General features: G+C 40.3%; 1 protein-coding gene across 2 annotated transcripts in view; it reads left to right on the plus strand.

The window, feature by feature from the left end:
- The window catches only part of CREBRF (CREB3 regulatory factor), a 66,630-nt gene that overhangs the window by 35,286 nt on the left and 8,087 nt on the right, over nucleotides 1-23,257 (plus strand). For both annotated transcript variants that reach the window (XM_053566920.1, XM_053566921.1), the window contains exons 5-8: nucleotides 12,717-12,911; nucleotides 14,041-14,230; nucleotides 15,622-15,695; nucleotides 20,107-20,229. In XM_053566920.1, the coding sequence (XP_053422895.1) occupies nucleotides 12,717-12,911; nucleotides 14,041-14,230; nucleotides 15,622-15,695; nucleotides 20,107-20,229 (582 nt within the window). The remainder of the gene's footprint in view (nucleotides 1-12,716; nucleotides 12,912-14,040; nucleotides 14,231-15,621; nucleotides 15,696-20,106; nucleotides 20,230-23,257) is intronic.

A 23,257-nucleotide genomic window follows, 5' to 3' on the forward strand; every position in this document is an offset into this window, starting at 1 on the left:
TTTTTTGCTGCATCAGCTTTCCTTTAGCTTGATATGCAGCAATATCCTTTTTGTATTTTTCCTTCAGCTTTGCAGCCTTCTTTTCATAAGGCTGCTTGTCATCTGCAGCAGTATTATTCCACATCTCTCCCAGTTTCTCCTCAGCATCACCAATGGATGGGCCAGGATGTTCTCCTTTTTTTTTTTTTTTTTCTGAGACAGAGTCTTAAGCTATCACCCTGGGGAGAGTGCCGTGGCATCATAGCTCATAGCAACCTCCAACTCTTGGGCTCAAGCAATCCTCTTACCTCAGTTTGTCAATTTATGAGTAGAGACCGGGTTTCGCTTTTGCTCAGGCTAGTCTTGAACTCATGAGTTCAAGCAGTCCACCTGCCTTGGCCTCCCAGAATGCTAGGATTACAGGGGTGAGCCCCTGTGCCCCACCTTCTCGTTTGATTTTTTGGGCAATACTCAGAACAGAGAAAAAAAAAAAAAGGATGAAGGAAGCCTTTTAGGTGCACTGGGATCCTTGAACTTCTTTTTTGTTTCCCCTTTGGGAGGGATATAGGTTTTCATTTGTCTTTCTCAAGGTGGGCCTTGTCTGCCTTTGCCATATGTTCAACATTTTTTTTTTGAGACAGAGTCTCACTATGTCATCCTGGGTAGAGTACCACGGCATCAGAGCTTACAGCAGCCTCAGACTCTTTGGCTCTAGTGATTCTCTTGCCTCAGCCTCCCAAGGAGCTGGGACTACAGGTGCCCACCACAATACCCAGCTATTTTTCGGTTATAGTTGTCGTTGTTTGGCAGGCCTGGGCTGGATTCGAATCTGCCAGCTCCAGTGCATGTGGCTGGCGCCCTAGCCGCTGAGCTACAGGTGCAGAGCCGCCATGTGTTCAAATTGTTCTTTCTCTTTAGCAGACATGGTCTCCTACCTCACTGAGTACTTAGAAAATCCTGAGAAGCTTACTAAGGCATCTGGGTGTGTGCTTCTTGTGCTCCTCCCGACAAGTTTGCGCAAAGAATGCATATGATGACATTTTTGCCTCTCTGCTTCTTAGGATCCCCTTTGCCCATGTTTAGTTACTTTTTCTGAGCGAGGCACAGAGTAGTCCAGAGCCTATCCCGCTCTCAACTTGCCCCTACGCTGTCTTTATGGAGCTCAATGTATTAGTTCTAGTGTTGCCTGTTTTATTTATAATTTTATTTATTTGTGTCTTCTCTCTTGCTGGTTTTTTGTTTTTGTTTCTGTTTTGAGACAGAATCTCACTCTGTTGCCCAGGCTAGAGTGCAATGGCCTTAAGCCTAGCTCACAGTAACCTCAAACTCCTGGGTTCCAGCAGATCTCCTTCCTCAGTCTTCTGAGTCACTGGGACTATAGGCACCCACCATGTTGCCTAGCTAATTTTTTCTATTTTTTAGTAGAGATGGGATCTCGCTCTTGCTCAGGCTGGTCTTGAACTCCTGAGCTCAAGTGATCCTCCCTCCTTAGCCTCCCAGAGTAGTGAGGATTACCCAGCCATTGCATCCCATAAGTTTGATATGTTGAGTTCCATTTTTGTTTGTCTCAGATATTTTTTATCTCTCTTTTGACTTCTTTGATCCATTGGGTATTTAATTTCTACATATTTGTGAATTTTCCATTTTTCTTCCTGTCACTGATTTCTAGTTTCATACCATTGTGGTCAGAAAAGATATTTGGGGCTGTGCATGGAGGTTTTCACACCTGTAATCCCAGTGCTTTGGAGGTTGAGGCAGGTGGATTGCTTGAGGCCAGTAGTTAGTTTGAGACCAACCTGGGTAACATAATAAAACCCCAACAACAACAAAAAAATTAGCCAGGCTTGTTGGTGCATACTTGTATTCCTGTCTACTTGGGAGACTGAGGCAGGAGGATCACTTGAACTTAGGAGTTAAAGGTTTCTGGAGCTATGATTGCACCACTACACTCCAAACTGGTGGCACAGAGAGACTGTCTCTTAAAAGAAGAAGAACAACGAAAAGAAAAGATACTTAAGGTACTTGGTATGATTTCAATCTTCTTAAATTTTCAAACTTTTCTTGTTGCCTAACATATGATTATACCAGAGAATATTTTGTTTGTGCTCAAAAAGAATGTGTATTCTGCTATCAGAGGGAATGTTTTGTATGTGTCTGTTAAGTACATTTGGTCTATAGTGTTGTTCAGATCTATTGTTCCTTAATGATCTTCTGTCTGAATGATCTATCCATTATGGAAAATGGGGTTTTGAAGTCTGCTTATATTACATCTTTTCCTTTGGTTCTGTTAATATTTGCTTGTATATTTAGGTGCTTTGATGTGGGTACACATATATTTACATTTGTTATGTCCTCCTGTTGAATCAACTTCTTTGTCATTACATAAAGACTGTTTTGTTTCTTGTTGTGGCGAATTTCCTCAATGTTTGTATATCCGTAAATGATTTGATTTCTCCGTCAATTTTGAAGCTTAGCTTAGCAGGATACAGAATTCTGGGCTGGAAATTGTTCTGTTTAAGTAGATTAAAGGTAGATGACCATTGTCTTCTTGCTTGGAAAGTTTCATTAGAGAAGTCTGCGGTCACTCTGATGGATTTGCCCCTGTAGGTCAACTGGCGCTTACTCCTGGCAGCTTGCAGAATCTTTTCTTTTGTCTTGACTTTGGACAGGTTCATCACAATGTGTCTTGGAGAAGCTCGGTTAGAGTTGAGGCGACCTGGGGTCCGATAGCCCTCTGAAAGCAGTGTGTCAGAATCTTTGGTGATATTTGGGAAATTTTCTTTTATATAATATTCTCTAGTATGGCTTCCATTCCTCTGGGGCATTCTTCTTCCCCTTCTGGAATTCCTATAACTCGTATGTTGGAACGCTTCATAAAGTCCCATAATTCTGACAGTAAACATTCTGCTTTCTCTCTCTTCTTTTCTGCCTCTTTTACTATCTGAGTTATCTCAAAAACTTTGTCTTCTGCCTCTGAAATTCTTTCTTCTGCATGGTCTAACCTGTTGCTGATACTTTCCATTGCATCTTTAAGTTCCCTGATTGACTGTTTCATTTCCTTCAGCTCTGCTATATCCTTTTTATATTCTTCATATCGTTCATCTCTTATTTGATTCTGTTTTTGAATTTCCTTTTGGTTATTTTCCACTTTATTAGCAGTTTCCTTCATTGTTTCCATCATTTCTTTCATTGTTTTTATCATGTGTATTCTAAATTCCCTTTCTGTCATTCCTAACATTTCTGTATAAGTGGGATCCTCTGCAGTAGCTACCTCATGGTTCCTTGGCGGGGTTGTTCTGGACTGGTTCTTCATGTTGCCTGGAGTTTTCTGCCGATTCTTCCTCATGAGTGATTTCTTTTATCTGTTTCCTTGCCCTAATTTTCCTTTCACTTCCTCTTGCTCTTTAAGTTCTCGTGCCTGTGGACTAAGGGTTACAGGACCAGAAGGGTGAGAAGGTTGAAGAACAAAAAAGGGATGAAAGAAAGGAGGACCGAGCGATAAGAAAAAAAAAAAGAAAAATAGAGAAAGGAGAGGGGGTGGGTAAAAGGAATATTGACAAAAAGAAGAGAGGCACAGAAAGAGGGAGACAGAGCAATATAGGTGTACAGTAGGGTACTTTGATACAACCTTAAAAAAAAAACCACCTTCTGGGGGTACCCAGTTGGGTGGTTCCCTTGAGGTCAGCAGCTCTTTGCTAACCTGATCAGACACAGTACCCCACCTCCACCAAGTAGAGAGGAAAGACAAAAATGCTATAAATCGGGCGGCGCCTGTGGCTCAGTGAGTAGGGCGCCGGCCCCATATGCCGAGGGTGGCGGGTTCAAACCGAGCCCCGGCCAAACTGCAACAAAAAAATAGCCGGGCATTGTGGCGGGCGCCTGTAGTCCCAGCTGCTTGGGAGGCTGAGGCAGGAGAATCGCGTAAGCCCAAGAGTTGGAGGTTGCTGTGGGCCGTGTGACGCCACAGCACTCTACCCGAGGGCGGTACAGTGAGACTCTGTCTCTACAAAAAAAAAAAAAAAATGCTATAAATCAAACCAAAACAAGCAAACAGAAAACTTTACGGGATAAAATTGGCTGGAAAAACCAAATAATAGCGGTAGAAACACTAACAAAAATGAAGTTCTAATTATTGAAATAGGCAGCAATGGGAAATTATAATTAAACTAGGAAAATTGAGAAAGAAAAAGGATCTGTATGGAAAAGGTTGAACTTAAAAAACAAAACAACAATCAACAACATAAAAATAAACAAAAAAACAACCAAACCAAAAACAAAAAAAAAAAAACAAACACAACCAAAAACAAAGCAGTATATATATGTTATTGAATATTGTCTGGGCAACACGTGGTCTTCTGGGGTGTGAGATGTTAATCACAGTTCTGATACGACTGGAGGCTGCTAGTTTCTCAAACCCCAGCAGGTCGACACCCTAAATCTCTCTTCAGCCCACTTAAAAGGCACTTTGAGCTTGTTCACTTGCTGAGCAGAAGCTTTCCCAGGGAAGTGCTTGTCGCTGGAATCACTGCTGAAGTGGCTATCCACTTACCCTGTGTGCCAAAACTGGTCTCCCTCTGCCCCCGAGGGTTAGGGCTGCAAGGTGGCTCAGACCCCGCCCTTAGGCTACTTGGTCGCTGGGTTACCAGCTCCCACCCAATTCCAGCTCTGCAACCCTGAGGGCGGAGCTTGCCGGGGCAGATGGCTCACAATGGCTGCCTGTGACCCAGAGCCAAACACTATTAGCTCCGTCTGGCTCAGCGGCTCAGACTGGGGCCCTAGACAAAGGCCAAAGTTCTCTGCACTCCCGCTCAGGCTCTCCCCAAGGCAGTTCAGCTGAGTGCCAAGTCCAAAGACACCAAAACAGTTCACAGGTAAGGCCTTTCTGGTTTGCAGTCTCACTGCTACTGAACTTACAGTTGCGGGCGGGTTTAGACGGATTGAACACACTCGACCACTTGCCGGTTTTCCACTGTTTTAGTCCTCCTCTTGGGGTCCAGAAGTCTCTTGCTGACTCCCTGTATCCTCTCAGGGGTGATGATAGGCAGATCCCACCAGCCAGAGATGCCTGGAGTCCTATCTCCCCAGACTCACGGTGCCCAGATGCAAGGAAGCTGTTACTCGGCTGCCATCTTGCTCCGCCTCGACTGTTTTGTTTCTTGTGACAGTTTTTGACTTAAAGTCCATTTTATCTCATAGAAGCATAGCCACCCCTTTTAAGTTGCCATTTATTTATATGGAATATCTTTTTCTATTTTTTGGGGGGGAGGGTGTCTCACTTTGTTGCCCTAGTTAGAGTGCTATGGCACCATTCTTCTCAGCAACCTCAAACTCTTTGGGGCACAAGTGATCCTCTTGCCTCAGCCTTCTGAGTAGCTGAGACCACAAGTGCCTGCGGCAATGCTTGGCTAATTTTTCTATTTTTAGTAGAAATAGGGTCTTGCTCTTGCTCAGGCTGTTCTTGAACTCCTGAGCTCAAGCAATCCACCTACCTGGGCCTCCTAGATAACTCTTTCACTTTCAACTTACGTGCTCCTTTAAGTGAAAGTGAGTCTCTTACTATAGGCAGCATATAGTTGGTTCTTGGTCTTTTTATTTACTCAGGTACCTTGTCTTTTTATTGGATATTGATAGGTAAGGATTTACTGTTGCTATTTTGTTAATTTTTTTCTGTTTTGTTTCTTTGTTACTTTTCCCCCTCTTGCCTTCCTTTGTGATTTGTTGATTTTTTTTTGGCTTTGATTTTTTTTTTTTTTTTAATCTTTTGTGTGTCTAATACAGGTTTTTTCTGTTTGACTACCATGGGGCTTACAAAAATGTAACAGCTGTTTTAAGCTAACAGTGATTTAACTTCACCTGTATATAAAAACTTTACACTTTACATTTTATGTTATGGATGTCACAAGTTACATCTTTTAATATTGCATATCCATTAACAAATTATTACCTCTATAGTTATTTTTTTTTTTGGTAGAGACAGAGTCTCACTTTATGGCCCTTGGTAGAGTGCCATGGCCTCACACAGCTCACAGCAACCTCCAACTCCTGGCCTTCAGCGATTCTCTTGCTTCAGCCTCCCAAGTAGCTGGGACTACAGGCGCCCGCCACAACACCCGTCTATTTTTTGGTTGCAGTTTGGCTGGGGCCGGGTTTGAACCTGTCACCCTCGGTATATGGGGCCGGCGCCCTACCGACTGAGCCACAGGCACTGCCCCCTCTATAGTTATTTTTAGCACCTTTGTCTTTTAACTTTTACATTAGAGTTAGAAGTGTTTTGTATACCACCATACAGCATTCTGAATATTACTATTCATACTTTTACAAGGTGAATTTTATACTTCTACAGATTTGCTAGTTATCTTTTCTTTTCAGCTTAAAGAACTTCCACTGGCATTTCTTATAATGCATGCCTAATGGTGATGAACTCCTTCAGCTTTTTTGGGGTGGGAGGGAAGTTTTTATCTAGTCTTCGTCTCTGAAGGACAGATTATTTAGGTTATAGTATCCTTGTTTGTCAAGGTTTTTTCTCCCCTTATAGCACTTTGAATACGTCATCCCACTCTAGTCTCCAGGATTTCTGTTGAGAAAACCACTATACTCTTGAGTCTTATTAGGGTTTCTTGTTTCTAACAAGTTGCTTTTCTTTTGGTACTTTTTAAATTCTTATTTCCTTTGACTTTTGAGAATTTGATGATAATATGTCTTGGTGAAAATGTTTTTATGTGTAATATATTTATTGTTATTTGAGCTTGATGGATTTGGATGTTCATTTGTCTTTCCAAATTTGGGAAATTTTCTGTCATTCATTCTATTTTTTTTTTTTTAAGCAACAGGGTTTTTTGTTGTTTTGTTTTTGAAATAGAGCTTTACTTTGTTGCCCTCAGTAAAGTGCCATAGTATCATAGCTCACAGCACCCCTAAACTTTTGGGCTCAAGTGATCCTCTTCCCTCAGCCTTCTGACTAGCTGGGACTACAGGCACCTGTCACAATGCCTGGCTAATTTTAGAGACAAGGTCTCTTGTTTAGGCTGGTCTCAAACTCCTGAGCTCAAGCAATCCTCTTGCCTTAGCCTCCCAAAGTGTTGGGATTACAGGTATGAGCCATTATGGCTGGCATCATTGTTTCTTTCAGTAAGCTTGCTGTACTATACTCTATCTCTGCTCCTTCCAGTATTCCTATAAGGTGCACATTGTTATGTTCGATGGCATCTCCTAAGTCCCATAGGCAGGCTTTCTTCACTCTTACTCTTTTTTTCTTTTTGTTCTTCTAACTTGGTAATTTGAAATAACCTTCTTTGAGCTCACTGATTATTTTTTCCTGCTTAGCTCAAGTCTTCTGTTGAAGCTCTGTGAGGAATTATTTGGTTTAGTAATTGTATTCTGTGGCTCTGGATTTCATTTAGTTATCCCTGTTCTCTTATAGCTCACAGAGCTTTAAGACAATTATTTTGAATTGTTTATCAAGCATTTCATAGATGTTCTTTATCTTGGATGATTCGCTGGTGCTTTATTTTGTTCCTTTGCTAGTGTCATGTTTCCCTGATCATTTGTGATCCTTGTGGCATTGAATTTGTGTCTGTGCATTGGAAGATGTAAGCACCTCTTCCGGTTTTTACAGACTGGAATTGCCAGGGAAAACCCTTCATTTGCCAATCCATTCAGAGATTCTGGGTAGGCCAGCTGAAGGAGTCTTCAGATAAACTTGCTGCTAGACAGCTATAGTCTTTGAGTTGGCTAGCCTGATGTCAGGTCAGCAGGCAGGTGAACCTGGCACCTGGATCTGTAGAGGCAGTATTGATGCCTGGATTTGTGGTAGCAGGCCTGAAGCCTAGGTTCACAGGAGTTGACCTGACAGTGGAAGGGTTTTGAGTCTAAGTCCACAGGGGCTTGCCTGGTGCCTATATCTGCCGGAGTAGATGGTACTGACTCCACAGGAGTCATCCTGGTGTTGAGGTCCACTAGCACAGGTCTAGTGCCTGTGAGTGTGGACCTAGAGACTGGGTCTTCAGGGGTGGACCGTGATCCTAGGTCTGTGGGTATCTGCCTGGTGCTGCAGTGGGTTTCCAGGGATATGAGGGCTATCTTGAGACCATAGGAGCCTTCCTGGAGCTTTAGGGTCATGTTTTTCTTTGCCTTTTAACACATTATTGACCAGCAATTTTATACAGAATCTATCCCTTATCACCAGCTTTTATTTTGTAATTGTGTATGAAAGTGAAACAATGTGATACATCTTCTATATGGTACCATTCCTTCATCTAGGGATAATTCCTGGTTTAGTATATGCAAAGACTGAAATTCTTTTTTTTTTTTTTTTTTTGAGACAGAGTCTCACTATGTTGCCCTTGATAGAGAGCTGTTGCATCACAGCTCACAGTAATCTCAAACTGTGGGGCTTACATGATTCTCTTACCTCAGCCTAAAGACTGAAATTCTTTTTTTTTTTTTGTACAGACAGAGTCTCACTTTATTGCTGAGTGCTGTGGCATCACACTGCTCACAGCAACCTCCAACTCCTGGGCTTAGGCGATTCTCTTGCCTTAGCTTCCCGAGTAGCTGGGACCACAAGCGCCCGCCATAATGCCTGGCTGTTTTTTTGCTGTTGTTGCAGTTTGGCTGGGGCCGGGTTTGAACCTGCCACCTTCAGTATATGGGGCCGGCACCCAACCTACTAAACCACAGGTGCCGCCCAAGACTGAAATTCTTTATAAAATCTGTCTTCACTAGATGTAGCTTATGAATTACTACTACAATGAAAAAATGTAAAAATTTGGTCAAAGCTCATTCTGGTCATAGTTTTAGGAAATCCTAGAATTTCAAGCAAAGGATCCATTGACCAATAATCTCTCCAGTGTGTTTTTTTTAGTTGTCCCATCAGTATGAACAAAATGAGAAACTTCTTTATATCACTAGTGGTAACTTATGTCCATGATAAAGTTTTAATAAAATAGTTCCATTTGGTGGTGATATAAATTGATTTGAGAAGCAACTAAATTTAAAAAAAAAAAAGTTATAAAAAAGTAAATCTGTCACTTCACTGATTCTCTGTAAATGACCAAGTTCAACAGTTATACTCGAAATATTTGTATAATCCTCCATGGTTGGTGTAATATCATTTCAGTTCACTCTTCCTAAAAATGACTTTCACTATCAGATTCTATTACGTTTCTTTTTGGCTATTTTGATGGTCTAATATCAGATTCATAACTGTCTTCTGATAAATTATCATTTTCCAGATCACTACAAAATATTTCAGAATCACTTGGATAATCATGTAAAGTATCTGTATATAATACATTGAAAAATTCTTCACTGTCACAACCCATCATAGTTGAAACTTTTGCAATACTAGAATTGTGATAGAAACCTGAATATTTAGAAAAATACTTTTTTTGAGACAGTCTCACTATGTCGCCCTAGGTAGAATGCTATGGCATCACAGCTCACAGCAACATCAAATTCTTGGGCTGAAGTGATTCTCTTGCCTCAGCCTCCCAAGTAGCTGGGACTAAAGGCGCCTGCCACAACGCCCGGCTATTTTGTTGTTGCAGTTGTCATTGTTGTTTAGCTGGCCCGGGCCAGGTTCAAACCTGCCACCCTTGGTGTATATGGCCGGCACTGTAACCACTGTGCTATGGGTACCGAGCCAGAAAAATAATTTTTTTATAATAAAGTGAACATGACTGAACACAATCAAGAAAGCTTTTTATAATATCCTGTATTACCTTTTGTTTTAGTTTTAAAAATTGCAATAATTAATGCAAGTGGAAGCACGCAAGGTAATTCATGACTGGTCAACAATGCGTTAACTCCATTTATAAAGTATCATTGATCCTTTGGATTCTGTCTGAATGTGAGATAAGGAGTCCATAATGAGAGATCACATGGTTATTTGATCTGTTTTTTATTTTCTTAGACCTTTGACTCTAACAGGGAGGGGAAACTAGCATTGTAGTTGGTGTTGTCCTGTCATTCCGCATTTTCTTCCTTTGTCCTTTTTAGAAGAACCCTTATTTGTTCCCCTTCTGGTTTCATATAAATAGGCAATGGTTTTATGAATCAGCTGGTGCTTGGTGGGGTGAAGTTCTCTTCTTGAACCAATCTAACAGTGATGTTAAGATTTCTGGACGGCATTTAAGTCATTCACTTCCAGTTGACTTTAAGTAAAATCCTTTTTGGTTGACGTTAATTGGATGGTTTTCATAAATGTTAATGAGCAACAATCTCATTATATTCAAACTTGTAATTTCAAAATTGTATTAATTTTGTGATATTATTTGAGCTTTAGTCACATTCGCTAATAAAAATTTCTCTTTTTCTTGGGAGAAAAAGCTAAATAAGTGACTTTGGGGACACAAAATGAATTATTGGTGAGAAACAAAAAGAAAGAAATTCTTTGAATCAAAAGAGTAAGGGAGAGTTGTAGTTTCTTCAGAGTGCTAGTTTTAGGGTAGGTTGATTGGTTTGATTTATAGCAGATTACAAAGGCCCTTTTGTGATGACTAGCTCCCTTGATGCTGTTTCTTGGCAGATGTCTATAACAGTTCATGAGCCTGCAGAATTTCAGGAAAGGTGCAAAATAGAGTTTTAGTCCCTGTTCTGGACTGTCTCCCAAGTTTTAATAGAGCCTATTCTATGTACAGGCTAGAACTGTTTGGGGTCATGAAATTACATGGTTCTGAGTAAGAACTGGATTCCCAGAATAAAAGCTTATTTTGTAATCTTCACTAAATGTTTTTGTAGTTGACTTTACTAGCTTAATGGTAGTAGTCTGCACTAACCAGAGATGTGTGATAGGAATTTAGGCAGTAAATGTGGTCTTTTTGACTTCCTTCTTCCTTTCTATAATCTTAGGAAGAAATGAGTTAGATTAGTATGGCAGTGTGTCAGACAAAAAGGGAAAGGACTCCACGGGAAATGTTCTATTAAACAAAACTATTGATTTGTTAAAATTATTTGAGTGCTTGCTTTGGTGTCAGGTGCTGTGTGTATTAACTATTCGCTATACAGGGACATATATTTCTCACAGCAGACTTCACCCCTCTTACGGTGTACACTTCTGTTGAGTTTTGACAAATTATGTGGTCATAACTACCACCACAGTCAAGATATAGAATAGTTTTGATCACTCCTCAAATCCCCTCATATTCCTTTATAGTCATCCCCTTCCTCTCCCCCAACCCCGGGTAACCACTGTGTCCCTGTTAGCAGAATGTCATATAAGTGGAGGTGTATTACTGATTCTTACTCCAAAGAAAACTTGCTAAAATTCTAAATTCAAACTTTCCTCCCAAATGAACAGGTATCATCACTCTCTTAGGGTTAGTTCCAGAGGAGTCATGTATTCAGGAGGGATAATGACCATTTTGCTTTGCCAGTGCCACTTAATTTTTCCTGGTCACTTTAGGTTTGGGATTGTGTATGTTCTATGCATGTGGAATACATCTGAGAAGATTCTGTGAGGATATTTTAGATCTATAGGTTATCCTATATTGAGTCTGATCAAGAGTTTTCTGACAGCTTAGAATTAAGTATTTTCTAAAACATCCCCAATAGTAGGGGAAATACCCTCTTCTTTAAAAGTGAATTGCAATTGATGCAAATTTGCTTCTAGTAAAATATTAGCTAGAATAGGTATATAAGTTTTTGTTTGATAGCTTGCATGAAAACTGTCATCTTTTGTACTTTTGTAAAAGGGATAGGGTGGGAGGTAGGAAGAAAACCACTGCTGCCTCAGTAAACTCCACCTTAGCGGGACAACATCACAGAAACACACACGGATTTCTGTCTGGAATGTCTCAGATACGTAACTCTTAGAAGGAAGACTTTTAAAAGTCATAATGTTTAAGTACCATTATCTAATGATACTTTTGATGTTCTTGTAACTATATTTGTTTTCTCAATCCTATGTTAGTATTATATACTAAGTTATGAAAATTGTAGAGAAACCCAAGGAATATAAACAGTGTATTTATCTATGTTTATTAGTCTTTGAATATTTTATAAGTCAGAGATTTGTGTATTAAAAGTTATCTTGGGTAGGGCGGTGCCTATGGCTCAAGGAGTAGGGCGCCAGTCCCATATGCTGGAGGTGGAGGGTTCAAACCTAGCCCCAGCCAAAAACTAAAAAAAAAAAAAAAAACACACACACAAAAAAGTTATCTTGGGTGGCGCCTGTGACTCAAGGAGTAGAGCGCTGGCCTCATATGCCCGGGGTGGCAGGTTCAAACCTGGCCCCGGCCAAAAACTGCAAATAAATAAATAAATAAATAAGAAAGAAAAAAGAAATTAATGTATAAAAAAATAAATAAATAAATAAAAATAAAAGTTATCTTATGGGCCTGATATGCCAATGGTGTTTTCAGACGAAAGGAAATCTACCTTCCTTTTTTTGGTTTTTTTAGAGACAGAGTCCCACTTTGTCGCTCTTGGTAGAGTGCCGTGGCATCACAGCTCACAGCAACCTCCAACTCTTGGGCTTAGGCGATTCTCTTGCCTCAGCCTCCTGAGTATCTGGGACTACAGGCGCCGGCCACAACACCCGGCTGTTTTTTTTTTGTTGTTGTTGTTGTCGCAAACCTGCCACCCTCAGTATATGGGGCCAGTGCCCTACTCACTGAGCCACAGGCCACCCGGAAATCTGCCTTTCATCTGAAAAAGTGAACAAATAGAAAGGATCTTTTTGTTTGTCCTGATTGGTTTATTGAAATTTATAAAATTGTGGGGCTTTTTTTTTCAAGGCTATGAAAATGATTCTGTAGAAGACTTGAAGGAGATGACTTCAATATCTTCTCGGAAGAGAGGTAAAAGAAGGTACTTCTGGGAGTACAGTGAACAACTTACACCATCACAGCAAGAGAGGATGCTGAGGCCCTCTGAGTGGAACCGAGATACCTTGCCAAGTAATATGTATCAGAAAAATGGCTTACATCATGGTAAGAGGGGATTCCAGTTATATGTTCAGTGTCACTTTAAATAGAGGTACTAAAACCATAATGCTTACTCAGTATACCTAGGTATTTAACCCTTCCTAGCAAATTGGACAGGGGAACTCTAGAGCTGCTGTATTTTTATGATTGCTTTTTGCTCAAATAGCTTTTACCAATTTATCACCCAAATAGGGAGGAAGGACTTTGTAAATACTTCTTCATTTCTAGTCCCTTCTTATTTTACTTACCCCATGCAGGAAACAGCCAAGAGGCTGCTGCTGGTTTCTGACCCTTCACAGTTCCTATAACCAGAGGGTTGGGGAGAAAGTTCATGGGCTTCAGCATGAGGAGAACTGCTAGTAAGCTTAATGGTCAATAAACAGTTTAGTATTCACTCCTCTAAGTTGCTAAAGATTTTTGACGATAAAAATTGTATTGAGATATATTTGTATCCCCAAATTTTCCCTTTCCACTTCCACCAAAGTCTGTACTGAGTTTTTGCCTTCAGATCAGTTTTCTACCAGAAATGAAAAGATGAATCCAATGAATAATTCCTTGTACTAGGAGAGTTGTTCAGGATACTGTAGGAGTTCAGAGAACAGAGCCGTCCCTGTCCTTTTTGCCTGGAATAATAGGGCAAGTCTTCTATAATGTTATTCTAGCAACCAAAGAGCTTTCAAACAAGGTGATCCTTACTTGTTGGGACTTTGTATGTGTCTGACAAATGTATTATGTCTGACAAATTTTCAGACATAGCCCTACAGTGTCTTGGTTTGGGTAAAATCTCCAAACTCTCTTCTGACCACGTATTATAACCTACCATTGCAGTCCATTTCTGATATTTGAGGTGCTTAGTACTGCCATGCAAATAACTAAGAATCTATTGTACTGGGACTAGAAACTCTAGGGTAGGAAGAACCTTGTAAAAGGTTGGAATTATGCCTTATCACTCCCATTTCTTATAGCCACAGTGTGAGAAGGAGAGGAAAGTAGCTCTTCCTGGATAGTTTTTTAAACATGCTAAGACTTCTGAAAAGAAAAGGTGGTAGGGGAGTGAATGGTTTAAAATGTGGCTGTGGAAAATGTATCTCTTGTTACTTAAAATGATCTAATTTAAACTTCTTTTAAACTACAGGAAAATATGCAGTAAAGAAGTCACGGAGAACTGATGTAGAAGACCTGACTCCAAATCCTAAAAAACTACTCCAGATAGGTAATGAACTACGGAAGCTGAATAAGGTGATTAGTGATCTGACTCCAGTTAGTGAACTTCCCTTAACAGCCCGACCAAGGTCAAGGAAGGAAAAAAATAAGCTGGCTTCCAGGTAAATGTTAATATTATTCACTTATATGGATAAAGTCTAGGAGGTGAAGTTAGACTCTAAGTGAGTTTTTATAGAAGAGGTAACCTTAGAACATTTTCCAAAATGCTGCATAGTGGCTTATGCCTGTAGTTCCAGCTACTCAGGAGGCTAAGGTGGGAAGATCCCTTGAGGCTAGGAGTTTGAGGTTGTAGCCAGCCATGGTTGAGCTGCTGCACTCTAGCCTGGGTGAGAAAGTGAGACCCTGTCTTTAAAAAATTTTTTAAAAGGACTACAATGAGAATATTATAATCTTTCCTTCAAAAGTAAACAATGGTACTTAGGTTTTTAAGAGGGAGAGGTGAATGGACTCAAGTAAAAAATTATTGTAGCTTTATTTTTTGTTTGTTTTTTCAGTAAGTCAGGTTTATTGATGTATAATTTACTTACAGTCAAATTTATCCTTTTTAAGATATATACTTTTTGAGTTTTGACAAATGTATCCAGCCATATAACCACACTTAAATATTGAACGTTTTTATTATCTGAAAAGGTTTCCTCATTGCTTTTTGTAAAAGCAAACCCTTTCTCGTACCCTTTATCCTTCATAACCACTGGCCCATTTTCTGTCTTCATAGTTTTACCTTTTCCAGAATGTTATATAGATGGGATATACTGTGTAGTCTTCTGAGTTTGGCTTCTTTCGCTTAACATCACGCCTTTGAGATTCATCCATAGTGTTGTGTGGAGTAATAGCTTTGTTCCTTTTTATTACCAAGTACTATTTCTTTGTAGGAATATATTACAATTTATTCACCAAATGAGGGATGTTTAGATTGCTTCCAGTTTGGGGCTGTTATGAATAAACCCTCTGTAAACACTCACTTAACAGATGTTTGTGTGAACGTAAGTTTTCCAAATATCCCAAGTGTATATATATATATATATATTTTTTTTTTTTTTTTTTTTGGCCAGGGCTAGGTTTGAACCCGCCACCTCCGGCATATGGGACCGGCGACCTACTCCTTGAGCCACAGGCGCCGTCCCCTAGTGTATATATTTAACTTTATAAGAAACTGAGAAACTATTTTCCACAGTAGCTGTATGTTTTATATAACAGCAACATCTGAAGGTTCCACTTGCTTTACATCCTCCACAACACTTGGTATTGTCAGTTTTGTTTTTGTTTTTTTAGCCACTGTCATACGTATGTACTAGTCATAGCTTTATTTTTGAAAATGTGTGCTTTATTTTCAAAAGTTAATTTGGATAAATGTGGTTTTTGGTAAGTCAATTCTTTGATAAACAGTAGGCAATGGTTTTTGGATGCTATTAGAAAATGACAACAGCAAAAAATAATATTCTGAATATTTACTTAAAAATGAAAGTGAACTAATTGCTCCTTCCTTTTATAGAGCTTGTCGGTTAAAGAAAAAAGCCCAGTATGAAGCTAATAAAGTGAAATTATGGGGCCTCAACACAGAATATGGTAAACTTAAACTTTTAAGAATTTAATTAATCTCCTATTACTTTGCTGACCTTTTTCTTTGGTTTTGTTACTTGCTTTCCCTGCATTCTGCCCACTTTTAGGCTAGCTCCGTATTTGTTTATCCATTCAGTAAGCCACATGCTCACTTTTATTTATTCTTGTCCTCTATTTAGTGTAAGTGTCTGTATTTGTGGACTCCTAAGTCACATCTCATCTCTGTCTATGGTAACAACCTGATCCACTTCTGACCATTGTTATTTCTTACTTCTGTTTTATAATAGTGCTGCTGGGTTACCAAGTTTTGTTGACTGATTTTAATATTTCCCTTAAATTGAATAATGATACTTTAACCTTTGTGTGAATAATTTATCTGTTTTACAAATTTGATCATTCATTGGCATTGTCTGTGTACTTGTTAAAATACGGATTTCTAGGCTTTTCTCCTAAATCTTCTGAATTGGAATCAGATAGAATCCAGAAATCCAATTGTAACACCTCCCAGCTTGTCTTTATGCAACCAGCCTGGTGCATATTTGGGAACTGTTGTGCTTGTGTAAATCAGAGTGCTTCTCAGTTTTTCATATCACAGTACATGTAGAAAATTTTCATCTCTAAGACATCATGGAACATAGCAAGAGTAAGGTATTCACAGGAGGAGGCCCCTGTGCTATTTCACATACCTGGAACCCTTTTACAGAACATTAGAGGACTGGGAAGCTCTAGTTTTGATCTTATGATAAGAACCACCCCTTGCCTTCTTCCTTTACCTGTTTAAGCCTGATCTTAGACTTGGTACGTTCCTTTGCCTCTAAAATTGTCTTTCTCAAAGTGTTGAGTCTGAAAATGGAACAGTGTGCAACATCATTCAATTATTTGTTTCTAGAGAACTTTTTTTTTTTTTTTGAGACCGAGTCTCACTCTGTGCCCTGGGTAGAGTGCCATGGCATGATAGCTCACAGCAACCTCAAACTCTTGGGCTTGAGCAATCCTCTTGCCTTAGTTTCCCAAGTAGCAGGCTGTAGGCATGAGCCACTGCACCCAGCCTAATTTATTTTATTTATTTATTTATTTTTTTTGTGTGTGTGTGTGTGAGTTGCATTGTGTCGCCCTTAGTAGAGTTCTGTGGTGCCACAGCCCACAGCAACCTCAAGCTCTTGGGTTTAAGTGATTCTCTTGGGGCTGAGAATTTTATTCTCAGGTGGGTGCCACAACACCTGGCTATTTTGTTGTTGTTATTGCTGTCGTTGTTGTTTTAGCACCCATGTTCCGAACCTGTCTGCTTCAGTGTATGTGGCCGGCGCCCTAACCACTCAGCTATGGGTGCTGAGCCCCAGTTTATTTTTGAATGTTAAAAGTAACCTTACCTTCTCAGAATAAAACTCTACTTGGTTATGATGTATTTTCCTTTTTATATTAGAATCTATCATTAAGGGCGGCACCTGTGGCTCAGTCGGTAGGGCGCCGGCCCCATATACCATGGGTGGCGGGTTCAAACCTGGCCCTGGCCTAACTGCAACAAAAAAATAGCTGGATGTTGTGGCAGGTGCCTGTAATCCCTGCTACTCGGGAGGCTGAGGCAAGAGAATCGCTTAAGCCCAGGAGTTGGAGGTTGCTATGATCTGTGTGATGCCATGGCACTCTACCAAGGGCCATAAAGTGAAACTCTATCTCTACAAAAAAATATATATGTCATTAATATTTTATAGTATTTTATTCTAATAGTTTTTGTTGGATTCTATTGTTAATGCTTTGTTAGGGATTTTTATTCTTTTTGAGACAGAGTCTCACTATGTCACTCTCAGTAGACTACTGTGGTGTCACAGCTCACAGCAACCTCAAACTCTTGGGCTGAAGCGATTCTCTTGCCTCAGCCTTCCAAGTAGCTGGGACTACAAGCGCCCACCACAACACCCGGCTATTTTTTGGTTGTAGTTGTTGTTGTTTAACAGGCCCAGGCCGGGTTCAAACCTGTCAGCTCTGGTTATGTGGCTGGCTCCCTAGCTGTTGAGCTACAGGCACCGAGCCTTTGTTAGGGATTTTTGTGTCTATATTCAGGAGGGATATTATTGGTCTTTGATTTTTCTTTCTTTTTTTGTAATATGTTGGTAAGGTTTTGGTTCTAGGGCTATACTGACCTAATAAAATGAATTGAGCCATGATCTCTCTTAATCTCTTTTTTTTTTTCTATTGTCCAGGCATGGCATCACTCTAGTTCATAGCAATCTCAAACTCCTGGAGTAAAGAGATCTTCAAGGTGGCGCTCATAGCTCAGTGGGTAGGGTGCTGGTCACATACACTGAGGCTGGCGGGTTCAAACCCCTCCTCAGGCCAGCTAAAACAACCATGACAGCTGCAACAACAACAACAAAAAAATAGCTGGGTGTTGTGGTGAGTGCCTGTAGTCCCAGCTACTTTAGGAGGCTGAGGCAAAGGAATTACTTAAGCCCAAGTGTATGAGGTTGCTGTGAGCTGTGATGTTACACACTCTACAGAGGATGACATAGTGAGACTCTTGTCTCAAAGAAAAAAAAAAAGGGATCTTCCTGTCTCAGCCTCCCTAGGAACTGGCACTGTAGGTACCTGTCACAAGGTCCAGCAGATTTTTTTATTTTTAGTAGAGACAGGGTCTTGCTTTTGCTCTGGCTTAAATTCCTGAGCTCCGAGATCCTCCTACCTTGGCCTCCCTGAGTACGAGGATCACAGGCGTGAGCTACCACACCTGGCCTCCCTTCCTCTTTTTTGAGAAAGTTGGATAAGATAAATTTTATTTATTTATTGTGTTAAAGTCCTTTGGTTTTGTTTTAGGAAGTTTTTTTTTTTTATATTTTTAATTCCTTTACTAGAAATAGGCTATTCAGATTTTTATTTGATTTTATTTATTTTTTGAGACAAAGTGTCTCTGTCACCCTCTATATAGTATTGTGACATCACAGCTCACAGCAACCTTTAGCTCTTTGGCTTAAGCGATTCTCTTGCCTCAGCCTCCTAAAGTAGCTGGGACTACAGGTGCCCACCACAATGCCAGCTATATTTTGGTTGTAGTTGTCATTACTGGTTAGCTGGCCCAGGCCAGGCTCGAACCTGCCAGCCTTGGTGCATGTGGCTGTCGCCATAACTGCTGTGCTATAGGCTCTGAGCCATATTCAGATTTTTAATTTCTTGTGTCAATTTTAAGTTGTATTTTAAAGAAATTTGTCCATTTCATCCAAGTTCTTGGCTTTTCAGCATAATGTTTTCTTATTATCCTTTTAGTGTCTGTAGATTCTAAAGTGATAACCCCTTTTTAATTCCATATAGAAGTGATTGGTGTTTTATCTAATTTTTTATGATAAATCTGTCTGGATGGCAGTGTGGGTGTGTAGCTTTGTTGATAATCTTTTGAAATAATCAAACTTTGGCTTTTTTTCCCCTTTCTTTCTTTTTTTTTTTTTTTAAGAGACAGAGTCTTATTTTGTCGCCCTTGGTAGAGTTCCATGGCGTCACAGCTCACAGCAACCTCTAGCTCTTGGGCTTAGGGGATTCTCTTGCTTCAGCCTCCCAAGTAGCTGGGACTATAGGTGCCCACCACAATGCCTGGCTATTTGTTTGTTGCAGTTTGTCCGAGGCCGGGTTTGAACCTGCCACCCTTGGTATATGGGGCCAGTGCCTGCACCCTTGGTATATGGGGCCAGTGCCCTGCTCACTAAGCCACAGGTGCTGCCCCAAATTTTGGCTTTATTAATTTTCTTCTGTATTTGTTTTCTGTTGCATTGATTTATGCTTTTTATTTATTATTTCCCTCCTTCTACTTAATTTGGGTTAACTTCACTCATTTTTAAGCTTCTTAAAGAAGGAAAATTTGTTTTTAAAGCTCTTGTCTTTGAAGGACTTGGTTTCATTTATTTAATAAACATTTACTAAGATCCTGTGGTTTGATACAGTAGGTACTACCATTCATCTTAAAGCGGTGAAGACAAGTAGCTTATAGGATAGTGGACATCAGTGCATGTCAATAATGTATTATCCTTTTATTTTTTATTGCTTTTCAAAATTAAAGATGGATCTTGCTATGTTGCCCAGGCTGGAGCACAGTACTTATTTACAGGGTGATCCCAGTACACTACTGCCTCAAACTTCTCAGGTGATCCTCCTGCTGCAGCCTTTGAGTATCTGGGATGACAGGCACATACCTCCACACCCAGCCACAATGGGTTGTCACAGGTGTTACATAATACTCAATGATCTCCAAAAAAAAAAAAAAAAAGCTATGTCATTTGAAATTAGTCTCTTTGGATAGAAAGCATATAACCATCACTGCTTAATGTTTTCTTACATGTTCTCCATTTTTAAATTGAATATCTGTTATTACATAATTAAAAGGAAATTCTTCCATGTTAGTGACATGTTCCAAGTGTTTTGTTCTGTCTTACAGATAATTTATTGTTTGTAATCAATTCTATCAAGCAAGAGATTGTAAATCGAGTACAGAATCCAAAAGAGGAGAGAGGACCCAACATGGGGCAGAAGCTTGAAATCCTTATTAAAGATACTCTGGGTAAGAAGAATTCATAAACAAAGAATAACATGCAGTATAAGATATATAATCAAGGGAATATTAAAAATTCCTTTAGTTTAAGGAAAAAGTCAATTGTTCTATTGTAGTTATTCTCCATTATGAGTATTAGTGTCTCTTGAGACTTACTGTTCATAAGCATGTTCTGTTTATTACTATAATTTAGACTTAATCAATTAAACAGTTTTAACACTTAAGAAAAGCAAACTTCTAGAACCTTTAACTTTCCATATGGTGAAAATCGTCCCTCAACTGTCAAGTCTGCATTTTGCATTGCAGTCGGGATTCTTTTTTTTTTAAGAGACAGAGTCTCATTTTGTCGCCCTCGGTAGAGTGCAATGGCGTCACAGCTTACAGCAATCTCCATCTCTTGGGCTTAGGCGATTCTCTTGCCTCAGCCTCCTAAGTAGCTGGGACTACAGGCACCCGCCACAACGCCTGGCTATTTTTTCATTGCAGTTTGGCCGGGGCCGGGTTCAAGCCCACCACCCTCAGTATATGGGGCCAGTAACCTACTCACTGAGCCACAGGCGCTGCCCTGTAGTGGGGATTCTTTTTTTTTTGAGACAGAGCCTTAAGCTTTCTTCCGGGTAGAGTGCCATGGCATCACAGCTCACAGCAACCTCCAACTCCTGGGCTCAAGCGATTCTCTTGCCTCTACCTCCCAAGTAGCTGGGACTACAGGTGCCTGCCACAGTGCCTGGCTATTTTTTGGTTGTAGCCAGCCATCATTGTTGTTTGGCGAGCCCCAGCTGGATTCGAACCCGCCAGCTCAGGTGTATGTGGCTGGTGCCTTAGCTGCTTGAGCCACAGGCACCGAGTCTATAGTAGGGATTCTTAACTCATTCATCTTGCTTAGTAATACATTTCACAGGATTTCAACAAACTTGACTGTTGGGTTTCTCATCCCTGAACAGAGGATGTAATGTGGGGAGGATCAGAGGGGTAGACATTCAGAGGTCAGGTAGACTAGATAGCTAGTATAGACATAAGAGGTAAGACAGGTCGCAAACTCATCCTGGAAAACATGCTACATACCCTATTGCTGAGTATCACCATGGTCACCTTCAGAGTTACTCCCCTTGGGAAGCTATGCACCTAGTCCACCCTTCAAAGCAGTTTGGGGACTCTGTTTCTGGAATGGCCATCAGAGCTGTAGTCGTACGAGGTCTGACAGTGAAGTTTGTGAACTCATCCTAGAAAAAGAACTACAAATCTCATTGCTGGGAATATCACTGTAGTCCACCTTTGAAGTATTTACCTTGACCATCTAGTGACTGTAATGATATTCAGCAGTGTAGTAGGGACTCATCCATCCTTGTCTAGGACGAGTTCCAGATGAGAACTTGAAAGATGCAGCAGCTTTGCTGCTATAGGAGCAAATCACTTGACAGATGAGTAGCATCGTGGGCATTGCAGCCTATTATAGTCCATGAAAATCTCAAAAAGAGGGCGGCGCCTGTGGCTCAAAAGTAGGGCACCGGCCCCATATACTAGAGGTGGTGGGTTTTTTGCTTTCTTGCAAAAAAAAGAAAAAAAAAATCTCAAAAAGAAAGTTAACACAATAAAAGGTCAAATGTCTGTCTTGCACAATACTTTATTATATTGAAAACAGTCTTGGGTGAAGAGTAGAGCCTAAACATCACTATTTTCCTAAACTATCTCTTACTTCCCACTTTTATGTAGATTAATTCAGTGCTTAACATTTTCTTCAAATGGATTGGTGCTATTTTAAAGTTTTATATATTCTTTCAAAGCATTTCTTTTCTTTTTATTTACTTATTTTTTCTTTTCTTTTCTTTTTTGGAGACAGTCTCACTTTTTCACCCTTGGTAGAGTGCCATGGCATCATAGTTTATCACATTCTCAAACTCTTGGGCTCAAGAGATCCTCCTGCCTCAAGTAGCTGAGATTACAAGTGCCTACCACAAAGCCTAGCTATTTTTTTTTAGAGAGACTAAGTCTAGCTCTAGCTCAGTCTGGTCTCAAACTCCTGAACTCAAGCCATCCACCCACCTCAGCCTCCCAGAGTGCTAGGATTATAGGCATTATTTATTATTTTTTTTATTTTTAGACAGAGTCTCACTCTGTTGCCCGGGTTAGAGTTCTGTGGCATCGGGCCAGCTCACAGCAACCTCAAACATCTGGGTTCAAGTGATCCTCCTGCCTCAGACTCCTGGTAGCTGGGACTATAGGCACCTGCCACAATGCCTGGCTAATTTTTCTATTTTTAGTAGAGGCAGGGGTCTTGATCTTGTGCAGGCTGGTCTCAAACTCCTGAGTTCAAGCGATACACACTCCTCGGCCTCCTGAGAGTGCTATGATTACAGGTGTGAGCAACCTCAGCTGGCCAACAGGGACTTTTACTATGTATAGGTTGGATCTTTTCTCATCTTAAGTATTTGTCACTTTTTCTCAGATACTTTTTTTAATCTCATCATTTTTTTTTGTTTTTTGGAGACAGAATCTCATTTCGTCGCCCTTGGTAGGGTGCCTTGGTGTCATAGTTCACAGCAACCTCAGACTCTTGGGCTCAAGTGATTCTCTTGCCTCCAAGTAGCTGGGACCACAGATGCCGGCCATAATGCCTGTCTATTTTTAGAGACGAGTTCTTGCTCTGGGTCAGGCTGGTCTCGAACCTGTGAGCTCAGGCAATCCATCTGCCTTGGCTTCCTGGAGTGCTAGGATTATAGGCATGAGCCACCATGCCCAGCCTCATTTCTTTTTTATTTTAAAACTTTTTCTACCTTTCACCTTGTTTTAATTTCAGTAATTTTATTTTATTTATTTGTTTGTTTATTCTTTCTTTCTTTTTTTTTTTGAGACAAGAGTTTCAGTATGTCGCCCTCAGTAGAGTGCGAGGGAGTCTCCAGCTCATAGCAACCTCAAATTCTTGGGCTTACGCGATTCTCTTGCCTCAGCCTCCCAAGTAACTGGGACTACAGGCTCCCACCACAATGCCCAGCTATTTTTTTTTTTGCAGTTTTCATTGTTGTTTAGCAAGCCCTGG

Source organism: Nycticebus coucang, chromosome 17 (genome assembly GCF_027406575.1).
Source record: "Nycticebus coucang isolate mNycCou1 chromosome 17, mNycCou1.pri, whole genome shotgun sequence".
NCBI lineage: Eukaryota > Metazoa > Chordata > Mammalia > Primates > Lorisidae > Nycticebus > Nycticebus coucang.